Source organism: Acomys minous (assembly GCF_964271855.1).
Source record: "Acomys minous genome assembly, chromosome: 4".
NCBI classification, from domain to species: Eukaryota; Metazoa; Chordata; class Mammalia; order Rodentia; family Muridae; genus Acomys; species Acomys minous.
The window spans coordinates 17,064,140-17,088,590 of NC_140486.1; the positions used below are offsets into that span (position 1 = coordinate 17,064,140).

A 24,451-nucleotide genomic window follows, 5' to 3' on the forward strand; every position below is an offset into this window, starting at 1 on the left:
TGCTCACCAGAAAAATGTGGCTTTATGTGTTACCATACTCTGAGAAACACACACATAACAAAATTAAAATTTTGTACATGTACATGTAATCCTTCTGGTTTCCATAAGGCTTTAGTCCTATTCTTTGTTAAAAGTTTTTGTCATCTTAAGTTTGCCTTTTTCAAGAACTTTCAACGTGTTTGTTTTCTATAATCACAACTTCATGTGGTAACTTTAATAGGATATTTTGTCTTTATTATTCTCACGTTCTCTTTAGAGCTCTTTCTCAAATAATTTAGAAAAGCTTTGTGCCTCCCTCTACATTTCTTAAAATGTCAATGTTTATTTTTATTTTATGTGCATTGGTGTTTTGCCTGGCTATATTTCTGTGTGAGGGTTGAATCCCCTGAAACTGCAGTTACAGGCAGGTGTGAGCTGCCATGTGAGAAGCTGGAGTTTGAATGTTGGTCCTCTAGAAGAGCAGTCTGTGCCCTTAACCCCTGAGTTATCTCTCCATCTCCTCCACTCTATATTTTTTATTATTAAACATTTTTTATTTTGCATATACATTTATATTATTGCACATATATACAATAAACTACCTGTAGCAAGAAGAACCATGACACAATCAGGAATTATATAAAAGTTACATTCTTATCGTTTTGGCTATTTGTAATTGACAGACTTGAAGAAAACATCTTTCCTATCTTGGTGTGTCTAAATTTCTGAGTGTAAATCAACATCTATCATATCTCGTCATTATCAACTTAAAAAAATCTATCTATACCTAAAAACATCTTAACCTCTAAACAACTAAGCTTAATTGTAAAACTAAACTAAATTTTACATTTTAGGTGGTTTGGCACATGTAGGCTCAATTTTCTTAGCAAATATATTTTATTACAAACTTACTAACTGAGAGTATCTCACTTATAACCCGACTAATCTAAACAATAGGAAAAGGAGATTTAAGAATACAATAACAAACCCAGTTCTGAGGAAGGATTCTCCTGGTGTAATCAGCAGGATTCCTTCTGCTGGAACCTGGAGTAACCAGAACTCAGAAGCTCAGCTGGACCTTGAAGCCCCTAAGCCTTCCCTAGAGTGGTTCTCTCTAGGAGCGTTTCGAAGTGGAGCAATGAACAGCCAAAACTATCCCAAATCTCCAAAGGTCCCGCCTCCTATTTTTGGCTCACATTTATACCTCCTCTCAGAATTTGTTCAAGGATGTTTTTCAGCTAGTTAACAACCAATCTCCCCACACACAGTGGTTCGGCTTGTAAGGGGATAACCCTGTTCTCTCACAAGTCTTTTTCTCATCCTCCACTTGTGATCTAAACAAAAAAACATGTTTATCGCTCCTTCATCTCCCCCTTTCTATTAAATAAAATAAGCTATGTACAACAAAATAAGAATTATCTATTAAGTCACATTTACAAGGTCCAGTCCATTTGTAGTTAACGATTTTTATGAAATTATTCCACTATCTCTCCTATGCTACTGATTCTTATCCTAATGTCTAAAGTTTTTTTGTTTTTAGGGTTTTTAAAAACTAAACATATTAATACTGTGCCTATCTACTCTTCAACACCATCAGAGACCCCAGAAGAAAAAATTATCTAATATGAAGGAAGTGCAGGCAAGTAACTTCCAAAAGTATTGACAGGACAGAGAGCTGACTGTCTAGACAGTCACAAGTTCCTCTTCATTGTCAGTCTTCATCCAGCCAGCCCAAGGCATCAGACAGACTGTCACAAGTTTCTCTCCATCATAGGTGCATCCTACCTTCAGCCAGCCAGCCAAAAGCATCTCAGAGACTGCTCTGAAGCAGAGATCCTGAAGGACTGGCCCACCTAATCTCGTCAAGGCTGGGCAGCCAATTTCTCAGTATCAGGCTTGATCACAGTGGATGGTCATTCTGTCATCAACAACAGAGATAAGCAAAGTTCCTCAGTCCAGTGGCTATGTGCCTCTAGCGTTTCTTGATGCCCACATAATTAGACTGGAGTTGCTGCCAGGAACCGATGTGTCTCTCTGTCATAGAAGCCTTTTATTATTAAATGTCATTTTCTGTGCATCTCTGAAGTGTTTGAAGACCATAATTCTATCTATTCTGTCCATCTTCTAGCTATTCCTTTAAAAACATGTACAAAAAAAAAAACTAAATAAAGCTTATTCTATAAATAAGCAATTTAGGATCTAGTAAGATTTATAAGTGACCAGCTACCAACTTCTATCTCCGACTATCCTGAACAAGTTATAATAGTTATTTTTCACCTTTTCAAAACAGTTGTACATGTATAAGACATTAAATGAATGTCAAACAAAATAATCTTAAGTTTCTGCCAACAGGTACAACTTAAATTTCTGTATAAAATTGCTATTGATTTACTATTGACTATCATCCTCCTAGGAAATGCCTGGCGCATTTGTACTTCCCGTCTTCATCTTTGTCTACAATTCTCTGTTCCAACCAAATCATATAAAAACATCAATCATTTCTATGCTTCAGGGCCTTTTCCCCACCATAATGTTTTTATTGATTATTTGGGACTTTTACACCATGTACCCCAATCATAATAACTCCCCAGTGCTCCCAGGTCTGCTCCCCACCCTTGTGATCTCCCCAAAAAAGAAGATAACTTTTCTGTCTAATGGTGCAGTAATATTCTAAAATTTGTTTACTAGTGACGTTATCAATAAAGTGAAGACTGGGACTTTTAAAAAGAAAAGGCTTTCCTTTGGGAAATGTACAAACATAGGCACACTGAATCCAGAGATGGCATGAGATTATAACTAAATAATGACTACTAAAAAGAAGGTACGTTTAATATCATAGACTAAAATATACTACCTATTAAGTCTCAAACCCTGGACAAATGGCTCAAGTGCCTATTTAACATATCAGACCTGACCCTGTCTGCCATCCCTCAGTCCCTAACTGATACAGAGTCCTCCTGAGTGACATACCCTGCCCCTGCCTAAACTTTTCCAGCCCAGGGTCTGGGCTGAGCTGCTCTTTGCCCAGTCTCCTTTCTCTATATAATGCAGCCATTTTGGTTACTGGACCAGTTAGAAACATCTGTTTACCCTGCACTCTCCCAGCTTTCCAGCTCTCCCCTCTTCTCACGTGGCTTGTCTCTGGGTTTTGTTCATTCTGGAATCTCCCAGATGTCTCTGCCTCTGGCTAGGCTCTCCCTTTTATCTACAACAGACCTTCTCCACCATCATACCTTGGAGCTGTCATGGCCTTCCTTTTTGTTTTCATTTTTTCTTTCTTTCATTACCTAGCTAAAAATCCATGTTTTGGTAATAAGAGACAAAGCATACTTATTCTTTTATAAGGTGATTATCAAATGATAAAAATTAAGGTTTGCTAAAACTGTAATAAATGTATCATAAAATAATATAGTTAAATAACTTTTGAATAATGAAATTGAACCAAACTGTCTAAATATCAAAGACACATTGTACAAACGCTCGTCTGTGGGTTTCAGTCAGTACCATTGTACAATCACACTGTTGGTGTTCACAGCTTTATAGAGTGTGCACTCATCTGGACCACTTCAGTGTTAGAAGGATTTTACTTAAAGATAAACCCTGGCTTTGGATACTGAGAGTGTCCTTGCGTTTATCTTTGTGATTTTTGCCTCTGGACAACAATATATTCATTTATATAGAATTATATCACAGCTCACAACACCCTCCTAATATACTCTACACCACATATTCACTTTGTCACAGCCTCACACTTCTTGTTCCATGTTTATCCTTGGAAGAAAGACTAAAACAGAAAACTGTAATACAAATACTGGAGTGTTGAGGGGCCTCTATGGTAGCTTAATTATTTTCTCAGAGCCATGGCAAGTTTCAAGCTGGAAGGTGATATACAAAAATGGGGGTGTTTTGAGCATAAGCTTTCTTTTCTATAGCAAAAGGAAGAATCCAGGTAATGTCAATGATATCAGGGAGAATATCCATGCGTTTGGTGGTTGAAACTTTTAACGTTCTATTCATTTCCTTTCATGTTTGCTACATGGGATTTTAAAAATAACTAGTGTTTTTCTTTTGCAGCTGTTGTGAGTGCCATCCCAGTACCAACACTAGAAAGTGCCCAGTACCCAGGCATCCTCCCGTCTCCCACGTGTGGCTACCCCCATCCGCAGTTCACTCTCCGGCCGGTACCATTTCCAACACTGTCTGTGGACCGAGGTTTTGGAACAGGAAGAAGTCAGTGTAATGCATTCCCTTCTGTTTTATTGTGAAAAATATTAGCAACTGCAAGATCTGCTCTGTGTATCATGGTGATCTTACTCTTTGCAAAGGCTTACTACCTGTGACCCCAGTACAAGAATTTTTCTGCTGAACATACTTACCCTTTGGATCCTAGCAGCATGTTCTTAGAGCCATTCCCTAGGACTCTTTCCACAGCAGGCACCACAGAGAAATGTATGGTGGGCAAGTACACATGGCTCAATTACACGTTGGTATAGTAGATATTTTAAAACAATACCCTCTTAATCAGGAAGTGGTAACTCAGGTGGTGTCTTCCGGTACATTTTGTCTGGTACCTGTTAACTACATTGAAAGATCTCTACCTAGTCACAGTGAACATGGATCCTTAACATTCTTTAATTGCTTAAGTAATACGTTTTCATCTTTGGAGGGGTTGTGGTTCCTAGAACAAAATATCATTTATTAGAAAGCGAGAACAAACGTGTAAGGAGGCTGAGGGTTTCATCAACACCCTGGTGATTCCTCCTGTGCCGTTTGATCCTATACTGCCACCACCACTTTGAGCACAGCATCTTTAAATCGATTTTATGGCTTTCATCTCTTAGTTAAGAACAGGTGACTCAGCAGCTCATGTGCACTCGGAGGCTCTGTAATAGATATGATAGCAGAGCAATAAAATATATTCGTGAGGCAAACTGTATTTTTTTTTCCCCAACTCAACAGGGGCAGCTCTAAGAAATCATAAATCGCCCAAATGTAGCAAGGTTAGAATTAAAAGGCATCAAAAATCTGCCAGGCGAGAATTAGATTCATTTCCCTTTTCTCACTGCACATCACATCTACAAAATAGAGTTGTGTGCTGATTCTCAGGGGGAGAAACTCCAAAACCACAGTAAAGGGAAGGAAACAGGGAGAATGTGGGAAGCCCAGCAACTAGGAATTTCTGATATCAAAATAACTTCGCATGAGAGTGTAGTTTAAAAACAAAACAAGACTCCAAGCCCACAAGTCCCTTCTTTGCTCATGATCTGGATTCCCTGTGTCTGATGCTGGTCCACCTGACTCCTTTTATTCTGGCTGCATCTTAGGACTGTAAAGTGATGTTGAAGAGGAGTCTGCAGGGTGACTTTGTTCTGGTCCTTCTGGCATGTCTGACATGAGCCAAAGCTCAGGGCTTTTCTTTTTAGAAAGTATTTCTCTTTAGCAGCTGTTTTCTCCATTTCCAATTTTTACAAGCATGGTCTACAGTTTATTCATCTCATCTGCCCCCGTTTTTCTCCTGAGTTTGCCACTCCCCCTCACCTTTTCTTCTGAGTTAGTGTAGCATGTGGAATTGTCTCTATTGGATCCTGGGGGAAATTATTCAAAAGTTAAATTTCAATGAAAAAACTATAGTGCTGTTAAATATTCTGTCTGTGGTTAAAAGAAATTTACTCTTCTAAGCTCTATTTTGGTAATGAGGAAGTGTGAATACGGGCTATATGAAAAATTTCTGTACCTTCCCTCAGGTTTTCAGTAAACTCCAGATAAAAAGGTACATTAAAAGTTAGTTAATCAATCAAAACATTTACACTCTTTAGTAGGTTTTTTTGTTTGATATTCTTCAAATATATGATGTAGCAATGAAGGTGTTATAATGGAAAGTGGAGAATATTTAACAGAACAATTATGTGTGTAGGTAAATAATGCTTTCTTAGAAAAGTACTATAAAATTTTTGAATTTCATCCAAATTACCAGGCAATAAAAATTCTATCCCTGGCCATGTCTTATAGATTGCTTTAAAATGTATATGTTCATTCATTCACAAAGTAGTTTTCAGCAAAATATGTACAATGCAAAGATATAACATCTAATGTGCTTCAAGCAATTGCCTGGAAAAGAAAAAGAATGAATAAATGTTTCATTTTTCTAGGAAACAAAATATTCTCTAAATCACTGCCAATGACAGTTAGCATCCAGCTTTGATACTGGTTTCTACATGCCTTGGAGAAGACTAAACACCCCTGTTCTCTCTCAGGAAAAAAAAAAAACACTCCATGGCTCTCGGTAGAGCTGTCTTATTAGTGTCCTTGAGGACCAGAGAAAGGTACACAGAAAAAAGATAATGTTAATGCACACAAGTGCGGAGGCTCCATTTACCCACAGTTAACTCAAAGACCTGGAGATTCTGAAGTCAGGAAATGCTAATGCCCTGCCCCCAAAGGCTCATGTTTTCTGAAGTTATAAACAATGCTGGAATTTTCTACAGTTACAAGAAAAGTGGAGGCACAGTAAAAAGATTTGCATTCCACACATTACCAGAATGATGGACAAATGATCCGTCCTGTATAACTCCAGCTCCACTCTTATCATAAGCCACAGAAAATTTGCTGCCCCAGGAGCTAAATACTGTACTTTGAAAATCTTCCAAACAGGTAATCTTGGAACTTCATTTGTGTACAGTATCACACACAATACAGTGCCTAGTTTTTCTCCTCCATTAAACAAATCCACAGAAAAGGAGTATGTGAGGGCTCCGTTCTGTCACTGCCACAGTGGCAATGTGCCCATGAGGTTTTGCTGCTCCAGTCTCCCCACACACTGGAAATTGACTACCAAGTGGAATTTGTGCCAGACAAAATGAGGAGCACGGTATAAGAAGAGTTCATTTGTTATTCCAGGGGCCTGTGAGGAACTAAGTTACCAAGAAATAGTTCATAACGTTCTTCTTCTAAGATTAGTGAGTCAAGTAGGTTCCAAGAGGAGGTGTTCATGTCTCAGCATCTGCTCCGTGCTATTGGTGGGCTGTATTTCTGTCACCATCGCTGCTTTCAGATGGAAGAGAAATCCTCATTTCCATTTTTGCAGTATTTCTGCCAGTTATTCTGTAGCAAGTATTTTGTATGTTGACATTAATTGTTATAAAGTACCTTGAGATTTGACTCCACTGTGTAATTGTATGCTATTTGTACAATGAATTCTGACTATTTCATCATTTGAAAATGAGCGCCTTGCCGACATCCATTTGCGTCTCACTCTGCTCTGAAATGCACCAACGCTGTATTCTCTGGGTAAAGGGAGCTTTTCTTTGCTTTCAGAGCTCTTAGCACAGATAAATGCCATGTCACTGAGACAATTTGTTTCACATAGGTGTCCTGGAGCTGGTGTCTGTTCTGACCAATGGGTATATCTAAGATGCAGCCTTTCTCTGTTGGAGCAATTGCTATGCTGTTTCTTTGAGGGTTTTCGTTGCTTTAAATGTCAGCCAATTCTGGAAGCAGTTACTTAAAATACAAGAATTATGAATTACCTATAAAACCCCTATTCCATCGCATTTGTTTTGAAGAAAACAAAACGTCTCTTATGGATTGGATTCTATTCATTCCCAAACATAGGACTTCTTACTCATACCTCAGGATTCACATTGTGCTCTTAAGAGTTATTAAGGATGAGTCAGACAAAGTCTGTGGTCCACGCACTTAGGGCCACATGATGCCCTGTGAGAATCATGCTGGACAGCTGGAAGGCTAGAGATGCAGGACTTGGGATAAATAGAATTTTCATCCTCACTGATACTGATAAGAAGAAATAACATGAGAGGTGTATGACTAGGAATGTGAATTAAGTGAGGACATGACTGCTCTACGGTGCCGTTGAAGGAGAGGCTTTTATTGTAGTTATGAGGGACAGTAAAGCCTGAAGGGTCTAGAAGAATCCAGATCAGAGAGAGAAAGTAGAAGAGTAAGCATGACCAGCAGAAGGGGGGCAGTCCTGAGAAGAGGGGTATGGAGAGAGCCAGCAAGGAGGACAAGATCTAGGGCAAGAGGGCACACGTCTGAAATGGCAGGCTTATAAGGGATGAGGATGTGGAAGAAGGGAAGCCCATGAGCCGGGGAAGTTTAAAGCAGTCTTCTGGGTAAGAGGAGTGGAAAGAAGTCAGAGGTCCTCAGTGAGCCTGAGGCCATCATGGACTTTGATATGTTAATAGGCACTTCAGGTAGCCTGAGTCTCTTTGGACCTTACACTCAAAACTTTCAGTAAAAACCATTAGAATCCATATGTTCACATGACACACCAACAATTTGTCAGAGTAAGAGAATGAATTTCAAGTTCTTAAAGCAAGAAGCATGTAAATTTTATTAAACTTGAGGCTATATTAATATTTTATCACAAACTGTTCAGGTCCAAAATACAAGGGCAAGACAAGAACTGAAGGAGGAAAAAAGAAATAAGGGGACTGTAGAAATCGAAGCACTCTATTCTTTCTTAAATGCTGAAAGAATTTTAGGAACAAGATAGTATGCCTAAAGCAGACCTATAAGAGTAGGAGTGTGAAATTTCTTTTCCTGGACTCATAAGTTAGTATTATGGGATGGCATCATCACTAAGAACCAGCCACTGTACATAAGAAGGGAGCAGAGAGAAGCGCCTTCTGGAATCTCATTTGTGAGACTCACCACTCACACAGGAACAGGGTCTCTCAGGCAAACAAAACTCATTATTCCCATGAATTTTTCCTCCCTCAGAGTTATAAACTACATGTGCTAAACAACCTTCTTTACCTCAAGCATCATCCCTACAGACACTTTTGCCAGAGCCTTTAGTGTTTCAGCCACTTCCTGCATCTAGCACTTATGTGAATTCCTTTGAGACCTTTGCTGTGCAGGAAGTGCAAGCAAGGATACCTATACCTTCAAATGGGCCTCCTTGGAGGGACCAGGAGTAAGGCACCAGCTCAGCCACCACTCTAAGGCCAACGAGGGAAAAGACCTAAGTGTAGAAATAGCTAAATTATTAAAACTTTGTTTAGAAAAAAATCAGCTTTTGGTCACTTTCTTCTTTGGATTAAACATGTCTAAAGTTTAAAACCTAGTACTTTCTGCAAAATTAAACTTTCAAACATCACAGGACATAGTCTGAACCCACACAAAGACACTCCTCTCCCCTTTGTGATCATGCACACAATTTAGTTGCTTAAAAGACCTACCTACCCCAGGGATTTAGCAGCTGACTGTCTTACTTACAGCTCACTGTTTAGAGACTGGCAAAGTCCCTATATGGTTTTGACTCCTATGCTCAGTGCATGCTCTCACCTTCACTTCTGAAGGATAAAACCCAGAGGCTGTTCTTTCATCTAGATAACCTCTGACCCCATCTGAACCAAAGAAGGACGAATACAAATATCTCTGGAAGATGCGCGTCATTTCTGCATATCTTTCATGAGATACCTTGATCTTTTTATCTTTCATGTCTGCTCCCTCGGCATTATCAGAGCTCTTTTCTATCTCCTCCGCCCTTCGCTGACCTTAATGAGCTTCTTGGAGTCATCTCAAAATTGTCTCCTAAACTTATGATCTTGAAATAAATCTATGTTAAAAATTATCCTTCCGAAGTGAGATGTTATGATAACAATATCGTATTTTTCCATTTTTTGCCAAAGCAATTTTTCCTAAGAAATAAATAACCTAGAAATACTTGTGTAGAGTCAACAACACTTTATACCTATGAGGCAGCTCTTTTCATCTGCAGTTTAACTTGGACCTTTGGCTTTGAATGTGAGTGAACATTTAAAGTTGAGTCACCCGTCTTTAGAAATTGAAAATATTTTAGCCTCACTCAACTGTGTTCCCCAGAGGAAAAAGACCTTTTCAATATACAAAGCTGTTCAGATACCTCAAGGCTGTCACAAATGACTATGTGAAACCTCTTCAACTCTAGTAATCTGCCTGAAAATTACAAGATTTTCCATCAAAGAGGGGAAAAAAATCATAATTCTGCATTCAGGCAACTTGCTCCAGTAGAGTCATGTCTCATATAACTTTTAGCTCAATGTGCTTCTGTTTTGTTATGGGAGATAATGATAGTAGTTATTATTTGTATCATTTTTTTAGCAATGCCTCTGAGCACCCTGTAACTCTGATTTGTTTGACAGTTGACATGGCATGTTTAAGTTGCAGAGAAATTGGCATATTGGCTAGAGGATATTAATGCAGCTGTAACTGGTTGGATTTCACTGGCACTGCTACTTAGAAAAGAAGAAATAGCTCTTTTTTCTCATTTCATCTGTATGATTACAGAGTACAAACAGTTCAGGCAATATAATTACTACGAATATATTGTGTTGGTGTCCCTGAAAGGCACACCCATTCCTAATAGCCATGGTTCTAACTTTGAAAATGGATGTGCTAATTGTATTCATGAGAGGTGAAGAATAAAAGAATGTCCATATAATAGATCAGATATTGGTGGATCCCACCATCTCTCCCTGGACTGATTCTGGAAAGGTGGGGGAAATAAGCTTTGTCTTCAGTGACACCTCGCTTTCTTGTTTCCACTACAGCTGTGAGTGAAGGACCAGCCACCCAACAACAACCCATGCTGCCCCCAGCACAGCCTGAGCATCCCAGCAGTGAGGAAGCACCCAGCAGGACTATCCCCACAGCCTGTGTCCGACCAACTCATCCACTCCGCAGCTTTGCTAACCCTTTGCTACCTCCACCAATGAGTGCAATAGAACCAAAAGTCCCTTATACACCACTCTTGTCGCAGCCAGGTAAGTACTCATGCCGCTGGTAACGTCACTGGTAACTTTCAACAATAACTTTATTGGAATGCAGACTGGACATTGAAAAGGCCTGGATATCATATTTGGTTTCAGGGCGGATTGCCTGCAAATTGAGCTCAGGCTTGGTCCAATGCCTGAATGTCTCGGCCTGTGGCAAAGCTGTGTGGTAGAGGAGGAAGGGATTAGGGTCTTGTAGTTACATCTCAGTGTATGCCACCAATTATCTAAAGACCTCCTCCCACTAGACCCCACCTCTTAGAGTTCTGCCATCTCTGAAGATCACCACCCTAGGAATTAAGACCTCCTCCTCCCAGGAACTTTTGGAGGCATTCAAATCCAAACTGTCAGAAGAAAAGATTTTTTAAAAGTAATAGTGTAGAGCAAAAAAAAAAAAAAAAAGTTTTTGAATGTTATTTTAAATGAAAAGAAAAAAAACCCACACACATGGAAAAGTAGCATTTGATTCAGGACAAGGGATGTGGAGATCAAGTTGCAGTCTGGAGCTCTAGAATAACAAAGTAATCAAAAGGAATGGTTGGTTTGGGTGGGGCAGCTAGTAGAAGAGAAAGCTGACATTTTTTTTATCAGGCATCTTAGTCTTCTAAATACAATATTACCAAATGAGTAAAGGTAATGGCACAATGGCGCTTGAATGATTAGACTGTGTCCTTAGACATAAAATCCAATGCTTATACTGTCCCAGGTCACCAAATAATAAGCACATCTACGGGGGTAACCGCTGGTGGGATGCCATACAAGCAAAGCCTCATTCATTGCTTCTCTTTCCATTGTCCTTTACGAGCCCTTTATTGCTTGACTATTGCTCCAATTTTGTTTAAAGTCTTTGTCAGAACCCATCTCATCTTCATATTTTCTGATCCCTCTGGCTTGACTTCTTGGTTTAGTTTTTTTTGTTTTTTTTTTTTGTTTTTTTTCATACTCCACCTTTAAATGCCACCTTCCCTTTGTGCTTTGTGCTTTGGAATTATTAAATGCCTTTCCCTTTTATGTTTCTCCTTCATTGTCTGCCTGTGACACCCATGCATTTCATAATGCCTTACCTCATGGCTTTCAAATAAGTCTCTCTACCTTGCTCCTGACACATGGTGGATAGTATGCTTTTTAAAAGGGCTGCTGTTTACTTATTCTAATAGAAAAAGAAAACTAGCAGACTGACAAATGTATTAGTGGTGACATTAACTACATACTTCTTAGCCCAAAAGATGAAATACTTAGAGCTTTCAACAAATTTTAATTCCAAGAAAATCATTACTTTAGTCAAACTGATTGATGAAGTAAAATCATTCTGTTGTCAGTTTAGAAAAGAAAATACCTCAAATAATTTTGCTCTGGATTTCACAATAAAAGACTGTGTAATTAGTAATGAATTTGTCTTTACTTAGTGCACATAATTACTTCAGAATATGGTAATGGGAGGCATTGCTCTAATTTTTAAAGATTATGCTAAATGAGAAATTGCTCTGCTTTGAAAGCTTTGCGATTAGCATCAGTGAAGGCACTCTTCTCCTCAACAGGATTTCTGCATGCGGCTTTTCATGAGCAGTGTTAAGGGTCCCAGTCTCAATTTGCCTCCTACCGAGATGTGCAGAGCTGTGCTTGCAACAGCTTTATACATGAGGAACAGGGCTGTGCATGTTATGGAGTAACAATCTCCCTGGGATCCCCGAGCATTTTGCAGTATTGCTGTGGTAGCTGGTAATTAGAGAGGCATTCCGTTGTCATAATAGCTGGAACTCTGCCTACCTGCGAAAGAATCATGTTTCCCCTCCCACCTGCTGAGTTGGAGATTTAGCTTAGGAGACCCCAGGGTCTTAATGGTGTTTTCTGAGATTTCATCTTCATCTTGTGATAAAGTGATTCTGTACCTTAGCGTTTCACATCCATGGTGGTGAATAGCAGTATTGGCTTTACGAATTCCACAGAGCAGTCATTACACCTTGAAAATCACAGATGTGAACATATAAGTGATTTGACTTAGTCCACTCTCAGGTTAAAAAATATATATGATAAAGTTTTTGGCTTAGCGCATTGCAAATGTCACATAAATTATGCCTAAGGCCAAGATAAGGCATGGTGTGTGTGTGTGTGTGTGTGTGTGTGTGTGTGTGTGTGTGTGTATGTGTGTGTATGTGTGTGTGTACATGCACTTATGTGTAGTTTCCCTCCTGAAGTTCTTAGCTGTGAATGGGCCAGTAGTATTTTTAAATAAGTTTAGAACAGGAGCCCATTTTTCCTGCAGGCAAAAAAATGTGTGACTTCTCAAATACACTCTGATAACACGAGCCTCTTAAGCACTTGTGTCTCTGTTAAACAAAAGGGATTCTAGAATGCTTTCCCTTATGTATCTATATTAAAGCCTGGTGTGTTCTGTTCCTTTCAATCTTTGGGTGATCAATATGTCAGTGGGCATGACAAAACCACAAGCCAATTCATTGTATAGCAAATTGAGTTTGACTTTCCCCCTGCACATTATAGCCTGTGTTTCAATTTCTCTATAGATTTAGGACAAGGTATAGATATATATGGATGAAAGTGGACAGAAAAGGTATATAATTTATATTTTATGACTTGTTGGGAAGTCATGTTTTCCCTTTGTAACGTGATCTTTTTGTCAGGCCTCATTTCAGTAAATATGCTATGGCAGAAGGTGGCCAATAAAATGTTTCTTATAAATTACTACAATTGATTTCAACACCAGACTCTCAGAACACCATTGGGGGTGTTCATTAAAGATGTCACCTGAGTGTTCCATTCTGCTAAAATCAGTCACAGCAGAGGTTGTGGGAGAGCAGATGTCCTTTAGCAGGTGGCATGAAGCTTTCACGGTTAGGGTCAGTCACAGAACATAAGTCACTCACACAACCAGACAGTAGGGATGTGTAGACTTGGGCCAACATTGCAATCGGTTGTAGGGAGAAAAATGACGCTGCTTCTTATTAAATACATATCCTTTCATGTCAAATCCTATCTGGGTTTCTAACAAGCATATTGAGATGAATTTTTCCCTGTCTTCACTTGTAACAGATTTTGTTTCGTAGATGAAGTTTGATCTGATATAATTGGATCACCCTAAATTATACTTTAGTAAAATGTAATAAGACAACCATGCTTAGCTATAGATAATATTTGTCACCTGGTAGCCTTCTTTTATTTTATGCTTATTATTGAAAACAATCATTTTCTGTAAAGTGATATTCTGACATGTAAATCAAAAGAAGTCTGTCTGTTAACAGTCTTAAAAACAGGAATATCATTTCCAGAGAAGATTTAATGAACAATCTAAGTGACTGATGTCTCATATACTGATGGCAAAATTGATAGTTGAAAAGGTTAAAGATGTTTTCCATGCTCAACAACTGAGTTTGAAACTTCTAATCAAAACTTCAAGAAAATACAACAACATTGATAAGACATTGGGGGGGGGATCATTTTTTAAAAGTTACTTTCAGAGATAATCATAGGTTGATTTCTTTCCACTACAAAGACCCTGCTAGATTGATACTAGATACTAAATATTCCTGGGGGAAAAATAGCAGATAACATGATTTTTAGATTATTTGTAGAATAATTGATTTTATAAATATTCATTAATTTTTGTGAGACTGTTCCTTCATGGTGTATGTGTGTGTGTGTGTGTGTGTGTGTGTGTGTGTGTGTGTGTGTGTGTGTGTGTATGTGATGGTGGCAAAGCACACATGGGGAGGTCAACAGACAAGTTCCGTGAGGTGGGTTATTGTCTTCACTTTTCTGTGGGATCTAGAGATCAAACTCTGGTCGCCAGCCTTATGCACAGAGCTCACTGAGCAAACATGTCTTGCCATCTCCAGAGTAACTTTGTAGTATGCATGTTGCTATAAGATAGGAGAAGGAAGTCATAGTAAGAAGGCCAACTTTCTGGAGGACTCTGAAGCCATGGCCAGCTGTATTAACTTCACCTGCTCCACTTGCCAGCCATCCCTCGGCAGTAAGGCAGAAAGTTAGACTCTTGTGTCTGTTGCTGTCAGCACTGCTGATAGCCAGAGCTCTAAAATCTAACAAGGAAAATTAAGATGACCAGAAAAAATGATAAATGGAAATAGAAATTAATATATGGAATGTTATGCTTACTGTGGGAGAGAGAATGTGACAGAAGACCATGACAGCAGCACACATATGACCAAAGCTATTCCGGATTGCAGAAATTATTTTGAGGGCAATATGGAAGCAATAGCTGATCAAGCTTGAGTCCCTTTGATCAAGTTTCTCAATTTAAGAAAGAGGAAAAATATTTTATTAAGAATATTTAGATCATATGTAAATGTGAAATTAATGGACATCTTAATATAATTAAATATAAATTAATATAATTAAAGTGTAATGTTAAACTATCAAATGCTGTTTAAATAATAAGAAACAATTAAAGAGTTTTATGTTCAAAATCTGGTTAACATGTATGTCAGGAAGATTGTCCTTGAATTTTACTGGAGATTTCATGGTTTCCTGGGTGACAGAGAATGGTGGATGAAAGGATTGCTGCAGTTATTTTCAAAGTAAACAATCCAGTTGCATACATTATGAACCTAATAGGTCCCATGCTTAAATTCTGATGAGTACATCATATTGTTTTTATAAAATGTCTTGGAAATTAAAATACTTTTTATAAAAACCAGCTTAGGGGAAATGAATAAACCTACTACTTTAAATATTATAAGTGCCTATAATTCATGAAGATAAGCACTAAGTAAATTCAGGTTTAGCTGAGAAGCAACTATGTTCAACTCTGAATGGAGCAGAGCCCTATAACCTCTATAGAAAACTGTATCACTATTCTTGGGATCTTCTTCCAAACTCTGGTGAGCAATGAATAATTACCTGTATAGTTTGTCAGACTAAAATAATAAAGGGGGCACCAGAATTTAAATACAGCTCATCAAATTCAGTCCTATTAGGCTAAGGAGAGGTATAGCAGTGTGAGAGCTGCTGGGATGGCTTTACTGATGATAAAAGCAGATAAAATGAAGCAGCTTCCAAATTTGTGACAATTTGATCTAACCAAGTTACATCCTGCACCACAAGTGACCCAAATCTTAATAGAGTGGAAACAAGTTGAAGGCACATGTCTTGGAACTTCTATTGACTAGTTTGCTTTCATGGAAATAAATAGACATGGCTCAATCCCTGTGTAGTACAATGCTGAATAGGAGGATCCACTGTCTTTGACCAGGAGAAAGTGCCAGTCCATCAAAGTTGGTGAACTCCATTGTACCAGCTCAAGAATTGATGTTTCTCCTCTAACTCCTATTTGACTCATATGTGAGGTCAGACAATCTACTTTAAGAATGGAGTATATAACATTTTCCTTTGATTTGGGAAAGAGTGAAAGTATGAGAAATGTTTTAATCTGATTAAAGGTTCCAAAATTTAGGGACTGGAGAGCCAGTTCAGAAGTTCAGATCACTTGGTGCTCACAATTACCTAAAACTCTGAGTTGAAGGAATACAGTAGCCACTTTTCACATCTATGGGCACCTGCACACATGCTTACACACACACACACACACACACACACACACACACACACACACACACACAAACACACACACTAAAAATAAATCATAAATCTTTAAAAAGACTTTAACCATCATTGTCTGCTATCCCAGGTGTGTAAGTAGTTGATAGATTTTTTTTTTTAGTTCACCAATTAGTGTCAGATTCTAGAACATTCGCTGAAGATGTGGGAAAGGTTGATAAAGGTTTTCATACTAACTTCCTACTAATGAGCTGTTGAATACATGTTATGAAAACTAACACTGAAAATAAGCAAAAAGACTCTCTGTTAAGATGAACTAACTTGAACTAGAAATGATCATAATGAGTGAGTTAACCCAGAAACAGAAAGAGTCAAATAGTATATACTCACTTATATCTGGACACTAGCCCAAGGGGCATGTCCCATGAAAGTCTTCACTTACCAGGAGAGTGAAGGGACAGATGGGAGGACAACCTACTGGGACTGTAGGTGAGAGAAGCATGGGAGAATGGGGAAATAGAAGGATCCAAAGGGTCCTTAAAACCTACAAGAAGAACATTATGATGGACAGATCTGGGCCCAGGGGTCCTGCTCAAACTATGGCACCAGCCAAGGATAATACGTGCAGTAAACTTCGAAACCCTACCCAGATCTAGCCAATGGACAGGACATTCTCCACAGTTGAGTGGAAAGTGGGGTCTGACTTTCACATGAATTCTGGTGCCCCATATTTGACCATGTCCCCTCGATGGGGAGGCCTGGTGGCACTCAGAGGAAGGATAGCAGGCTACCAAGAAGAGATTTGGTACCCTATGAGCATGTACAGGGGGAGGTAATCCCCCTCAGTCACAGTCATAGGGGAGGGGAGTAAGGGGAAAATAGGAGGGAGCGATGAATGGGAGGATACAAGGGATGTGATAACAATTGAGATGTAATATGAATAAATTAATAAAATATAATTTTTAAAAAGATGAACTGACTTTAACTATAAGCAACCTATAATGATAAGACATATACTACAGTAAAAACTATGTAAAAATTATTGACAGGCTTGTTGATAATTTATAACATGTGTCAGGCTGGCAGGACCTTGTAGAGAATGTATTACCACAATAGGCATCTTGTGAATTTGTGAGCATTCACTCTCAACTTAAGCATCGAGGAGGACCGATGTTTTTGTTGTCAGAATCTCATTCACCAGAATGCCAAGGCCTTCAGAGGACAATGTCTTCATCTTTGTAGCAAAGAGGATTCTAACATTTTTGCATGTGTAAATTACCATGATGAGCAAACCACTGGTTTCAAATGTGAGGTATATGACAACATGATTGTGCATGCCAGCTTATAGAAATAATGAGATTAGAACGGCTGCCCCTTTAATGTCTTTTCCAAGTGGCTGTCTTAAATATCTTTCTTTCACACCCTTGGTTCTCTTAGTTTGTAAGTTGTATGCACCTTTCATTTACAGTCAGCGGGTCATCATTTCCTAATAAAGCATGCAGGTTTCATACCACAATAATGTTGGAATTCAGGTTTAGTCTCTAGTTCCCCACCTTGTTGCATTTAAAATTATAGTTTGGGTTAGTTTCATCTTTGAAAAATTACTCTAGACTTGGTTTTTCAGCAGAAAAAGACTTCACTGTGCAAACAAGACTGAGCCGACATCTTCCTTGGTGTGGAAAACACAGGATAGTGTCACCACCTGAAGACTGAGGAGAGTTTATATGTTCCCCCATGTCTCTTACTCATCAGGAGCAAAGTTGAAATAAAAGCACTGACTGGAAAAAAAAAAACCAAACAAGCAAACAATACCTGCACCCAGCCTCACACTGAGGCCTGTACCTCTACTGATTGCCTAAGTTATCGAATATGTCATTCAAATTCCTTGTGCTTCAATTTCCCACTATAATTAGATAAAGTAAAATCTAAGTGGGAAATGAACTGTTACACATGATTAGGAAATCAAAATATATAAATATGAGTTATGAATAGAATGTGGTAGTATTTTACTTTGAAACTTCTGATCTGGTTTAACCCAGAGGTACTCTCACTTTATACAATAGTCGCTTTTTCATTTTCAATACCTACAGAAAGGAATGAAACCATATGAATGGGGATCATAGAATAATATTTTAATAACTTGCTTGTCTGGTCGAACATTATCTAATTTGTGAATCACCACATATTCCCATATATTTTTGGAGGATATAACGGCCATAAGTGATATGATCACGTCATGGAGCAGGAACTAGTGAACAGAATAGCTCACAGCAGCAGCTCAGCGCCGTCTGAGCATTACCTGGCTTTGTAATGATGCCAGGCCTCAGCCCTTAGAGCAAGACTCACTCTGACACCATAAATCCATCCAAGGGCCAGAAAGTTGACCTCTGTTGCAGTAGTGTAGGTTCCAGTAAGACCTTCCCTCCTGCACTGTGGCAAATCTGATGGGAACAGATTTGTGGCTTTGTAAGCGCTGCATCTCTTCAATTGGTCCAATAGGGAACCAAGATAATGTGTTTAATGTTACTAGGATCCCCCAATCCCTGATCAAACTCTCACCTTAGCTGTTTCTCTGCAATGAAAGCAGCAAGGCAGAGAGGTTAAAGAAGTGAAGAGCAGACATCACTGATTTAAAACTGGAATAAAGAGGTTATTTCACACTTAACGTATGTAAAATATTACTGAGACGTCTGTCCTCTAATTTACAAACACCATAATTTTTTACTACGATATTATAATGTTTTCAACATTATTTGCAACATAATTCTATATTCAGCATGAGTATTTCTATAGCAGCGAGTCTAGAATTTCATGTGTTGGAGAATCACTAGCGAATCGTATCCAAATACACGTTCCAATTTAGTGAATCCGGAGAAGATGCCAACAGTTTGAGTTTCTAAAGGGACTCTAGGTGATATGGCAGCAGCTCCTCTGTAGTATACACTTCGACGTAGTTTTATTTTAGAACAGAGCATATGCTCCTAACGTGAGGAATGGGGAGGGAACCAGTAAGTTTGATAACTCACTTGAAATGAAACGTATGCCCCTCTATGTGTGTGTGTGTGTTTGTGTGTGTGTGTATGTGTGTGTGTGTGTGTGTTGTGTGTGTGTGTATGTGTGTGATTGTACACCCCCACAGGTTCCTAGCTATGTAAGTTTTCTACAGTGTTTTTAGATTTTGTAGAGTTGTCACATGTAGCAGGTTAGAGTTCACTTTGTCTTGTTCATCAGGCCACGCCTATGGAACAACATCCCCAAGGTCTGCTTTTCTTTATTGTGGTTTTGTATCTACTCCTGTGGGTTTAATTTTTTTTTTTTTTTTTGGTTTTTTCTCAATGTGTATGAGTGCTTTTGCTTATTTTATTTTTATTTTTTATTTATTCTTCTCTAATATATTACATCCTGACTGCAGTTTCCCCTCCCTTAGATTATTTTTTAAGACTTGTCCAATAACTCTTATAAAATACTTATAAACTTGGGGGGGAAAAACCTCTTACCAATATAACTTCCCATAGCCCAGGGCCAAGAACTGAGCACTTTCCCTTTGCTCAAACACACCATGCAAAATTAAAGTTTTATTTTCCATATAAATGCCCTAAAAATTGGGCACATTTTTAAGTGACTTATGAAAGCACGGGTGGGATTAACATACATAAATATGTTTAAGAACTTCGACTTCCAAATATGTCACCTATTTCATTGTCTGACTGAATATTGATAATTAAGGTTTAAAGCTTTCTGTAGTGATTTGGCTGCAGAAAATGAGCACCTGTGGGAAGTCAGGATCTTGCTTGTCATTTTGGAGTCTATGACGTCTCCTGGATTTCCTATGATTTCATGGTGCACTGAAGAGGACCTACTACATGACTGACTGATTCACATGCACATGGCTCAGGGTTCAACAAACATTTTCAGTTCACTCAGTATTATGGATGGGTGAATATCATATGTAATCTATAAAACAAATCACAATTTTTTTTCTGGTGTTAATGAGGGTAATTGAACCTATACAGACTGGTAGTACAAATCAGAGTAAACAGGAGGTAATTAAAAGAAGAAATGTTTATGTGACTAGTAAGGAAATTAAAGTACACAATTTCCCTAAAGATATTATCATAATTAATTATTGAATATAAAATACATCTAAGAAGTAAATATGTGTTCAAGGAGGTCTTGTGATAAAAACAGGTTAGGAGAAAAACTTTTTTTAAACCCTATTTATCAAATAACCGCTTAAGAAATAAAATATTTTCTTCTTTTTCTCTTTCTTCCTTCCTTCTTCCTGCCATCCAGATGTCATGTTCAAAACACCCTTTACTTGGCTCTGAGACCCAGACTGAACTCAGAAAGCAGTAGGTGCTGCACACAAGGCAGGACAGTAAGGGAGCGTGTGTATGTAGCATGCTCTAGACCATAGGGGAACAGTGGTAGACCATGGGAATTAAAGCTTAAAAATACTAAAAAGTGATTTTTTCCAAACTCCCTTGATGAACTTAATGTCAGTAAAATCTGTGTAAAGGAGTGTCTGTGAGTTCTTGGATTCATGACTAACATAGGCTGCATTTGGGGCAACCTGCTTCGTGCCAGCCAGAGGTCATGACCACCACTCAGACACCTTCCCTACCATTCCCCCCCCCCCCCCCGCCACAGACACACCTGCAGGTCACAAACAGTAAAGTGCCATCTCTACTTCTGTGCCTCAGAGCCCAGGTTTCAATGCTTTACTCACCCCATGTGTGGTGTGACCCTCAAGAGACATTTTGTTCCGTTGAAACATCTTCTAAAACTAACATTTAGTACTGTAGAAATATATATTCTCAATATTGTCTTATATTATAGCAATGCCTAATATGTACTAAACCCCACAAGATACTAAAGTAAGAAGTTAGTGGATTCTAAGCATGTCAATGGCATCTTCAGACTTTCTTACCGAAATTTGGCATTACGGAACACATTGCTGCAAGATCATGTTCTTACTCATTCTTCAGAGAAGCCTAAATGGAAAATAACTTCTTTCAGTAAATTCATGAAGATACATTGGATGAAAAAGATGAAAGAAGCACATACAGATACTACATAGTTCTATATATTACCCAAATATTCTAATATTTTCCTTGGAATGCATCTGACCATCCACAATATTTTATTAGCTTCAGCATCTGTAGGACAAAGACAATAACAAGAATTCCCAATAAATTTTTGTTCAGTTTTGGCTTCACAACAAATAGTTTGTATTTTCTTTGAGTTGTATTTGTGATATTTTTATTGGTGGTTTTCTTCCCCAGTATGTACAAGTTTTTTTTCATATTTTAATGCTAAAATAAGTTCCTATATAGATAGAGGTGGAAAAAACTTAAAGATAAGATGAATCCTTTTCTCAACTCAGATCTGGCTTCTGATCTTTGTATGAAGAGGAGATATTTGGAAACTCTGGGTGGGAGTTATGACGAGTAGTGAAGAGCTCATTCACCATCATGCAGAGGCAGGTTTTCCTCATGAGCAGCTCACCATGCATAGACTTTGCGAGCCTACCCCTTTGGATGAAACTAAAAAAAAAAACAGGTTGGAATTTGTCTTGGACACTTAACTTGCATTGCAAACAAGAAAAAATAAAATCTCAACCAGACAGACTTTTCAGAGAATGCAATGTGAGTAAATTACATTTCTGGTAGCTCAGTCTAAACAAAATCGTTTTTTTAAGATATGCATGTTCCTTAGTAGCTAATTCTCTCTTCGCTGTACACATGAAGAAGCTATGCCTTTATATTGCACCTCAACTGTACAATAAACCATGTCATTCTGCCTGATGTGAAGCTACCGTGCTGAGAACATAAACTGTGACCCTTGTCACTAAACAGAAGACACAAAAATATAACCTCATTATGCATGACTTCAGTGTGAATCCTACTCCCAGAGTCACAAAACTTTTATCAGGAAGGTCTGGTGATGGCATTTGAAGCATTAGAGGCAAATAGTCTTGCTTCAGAATGCAGTTTCTAGGATAACAGTGAGTTTATACATTTGAAAAAGGTACAATGTGATAAATGACAAGTGAGCTGTACTTAATGAAGGGCAAATAGTAAATCAAGAATAAGATAGAAACTGTGCCATGCATTTGAAGGACAGAGGAGGGGGTGGGAGAGAGAGAGAGAGAGAGAGAGAGAGAGAGAGAGAGAGAGAGAGAGAGAGAGAGAGAGAGAGAGATGAAAGAGAGAGTTGCAAGATTTATCTTTTAGAAGCAGAAAGAGTATATGAATACTTAGATTGGAGGAATGAGGAAGGTGATTGTTGTCTTAATCCTGTGTCTCTAGGGATCTTGACAAACAGAGAGAATGAAGCAGAGGGAAAAGTTGTCTTTTGAAGAGGAAGAACTTTGAGGATGAAGAGGTTTATATGAGCATCCTGGAGAAAATGCACAATGTGTAGGGAGAGGTGTAGCGTTCATGGGGGCAGTCACAGCTGAAGTGGTAGTTCAGAGAATTCGCTTCAGAAATGGAGCATTTCAGCAGAATAAGGTGTCAACTCCTAGGAAAACAACCTGAAGGAAAAGCAAAGTTGCAAGACTGACTTAGGACAAAGTCTATTTTTGTGGTGGATCAAAAAGCAGTCCTAGAGATAAAGCAATGCTAGTATAATTTCCCCAAAACCGAAACACAGAAGCATTTCAAGAAAATAAACATCGTAAATATAGTAGTTTCTTCAAGTAAGGATACGATCACTTTGGATATTTCTTAAAAATTTTTATTACAAAAATATCTACCGAACTAAAGATGTATAATAAGAACCATAAAGAAAACTGATAAGTAGTAAGCTAATTCAAAATTAAACATTTCAAAAGGAGTTTGAATGCAGGTACCCTGTGTAGGTAGATAAAGCTATTCCCTGAAGCCGTAGTTGATTATATGAAAATACCAGTGTCACGGGTGAACTACCTCCCTATGAACTGTTTCCAGGAAAATAGCCAAGGCTCTCAAAACAATTCAGAAAATTGTCCCTGCTGTTTCCTAGATGCTAAGACCCTATAGCCAAAAAAATTGCTATGTGCTCTGACCACAGGATACAGAGCATTCATCAGGAACTATGCTAGCTGGAAGTGTCTTTCCTATGGAACAGTCAGTCCTAATAGCATCTGAAAGTACTATGCAAGCTGCTGAAGAGGAGAAGTTGTCAATGGTCAACCGTGGACCCTGAACATTCATGATTAATCTGACAGCAAGATGTGCACTGTTACAGTAGTTCTCAGTCTTTTATAGTGGCAGCAAATCACATTATGATTAAATTGGAAGCCCATTCCTGAGTAACGGATTCATATCTCTTATTATAATTATTGTCATTGATTTATCCATAGGTCAGGAAATGGAAATCATAGGCGCTAGGGAAAAGGTTACTACAATCATTTTGTTAAATAGACATGGCATGCCTACCAAATTGCCTTCTAAATGTAATGTTTATCCCCAGAGGTTAGTGTTATTATCCGTTTTGATCAGACGAATTTTTGTTTTTGCAGTGGCCAGAGGTAATTGCAAAGACTCATAACTGCCTGAACTTGTAGGAATAAGTGACTATTTATAAATGACACATCCACATCGTCCCCTTCTAGCTTCAAGGCATATCACAGAAGAGGGTGCAGAAGAGATGTAAAAGCTAGAGAATAAGATAGAATATTGGAGAATGCAGCCTTCTGCAAATAACATGGCTATTGCACTCTCGAATTCTCATCAGCTGTACTACCTGAACAATGCTAGGCCTGCCAATATCCTCTCCTTAACTGGGAAGGGACTCCGTGGGCCCTACGCCATGTTGAGGAGTTCGTGGAAATTAATGGTTGCTAGGGAAGAAGGAAGCATGTTTTCCAATGGTTTAACTACTGGTACCTGTGTGCCCTGTGTTCCAGTAAATAACTTCTTAGCCATGTTTACACACAACACACACAAGCACACACAGTCACACACACACATACATGCATGTGCACACAGAGAGAGGAGAGAGAGAGAAAGAGAGAGAGAGAGAGAGAGAGAGAGAGAGAGAGAGAGAGAGAGAGAGAGAGAATCAGGAAAAAAAACTACTTAGGAAGGAAATTGAATGGAGACAAGGGAACAATGTACATTTGCATAGATGTATGAAAATGTCATCATTATTCCATCATGGTGTATAATAACATA

The 24,451-nt window shown here is 38.5% G+C and overlaps 1 protein-coding gene across 2 annotated transcripts in view; it reads left to right on the forward strand.

Moving 5' to 3' along the window:
• Positions 1-24,451, forward strand: part of DCC (DCC netrin 1 receptor) — a 1,088,923-nt gene that overhangs the window by 1,038,581 nt on the left and 25,891 nt on the right. Inside the window, exons 26-27 of one of the 2 annotated variants that reach the window (XM_084780514.1) lie at positions 4,054-4,215; positions 10,536-10,748. In XM_084780514.1, the coding sequence (XP_084636640.1) occupies positions 4,054-4,215; positions 10,536-10,748 (375 nt within the window). The remainder of the gene's footprint in view (positions 1-4,053; positions 4,216-10,535; positions 10,749-24,451) is intronic. The other variant, XM_084780515.1, reaches the window with a different exon arrangement.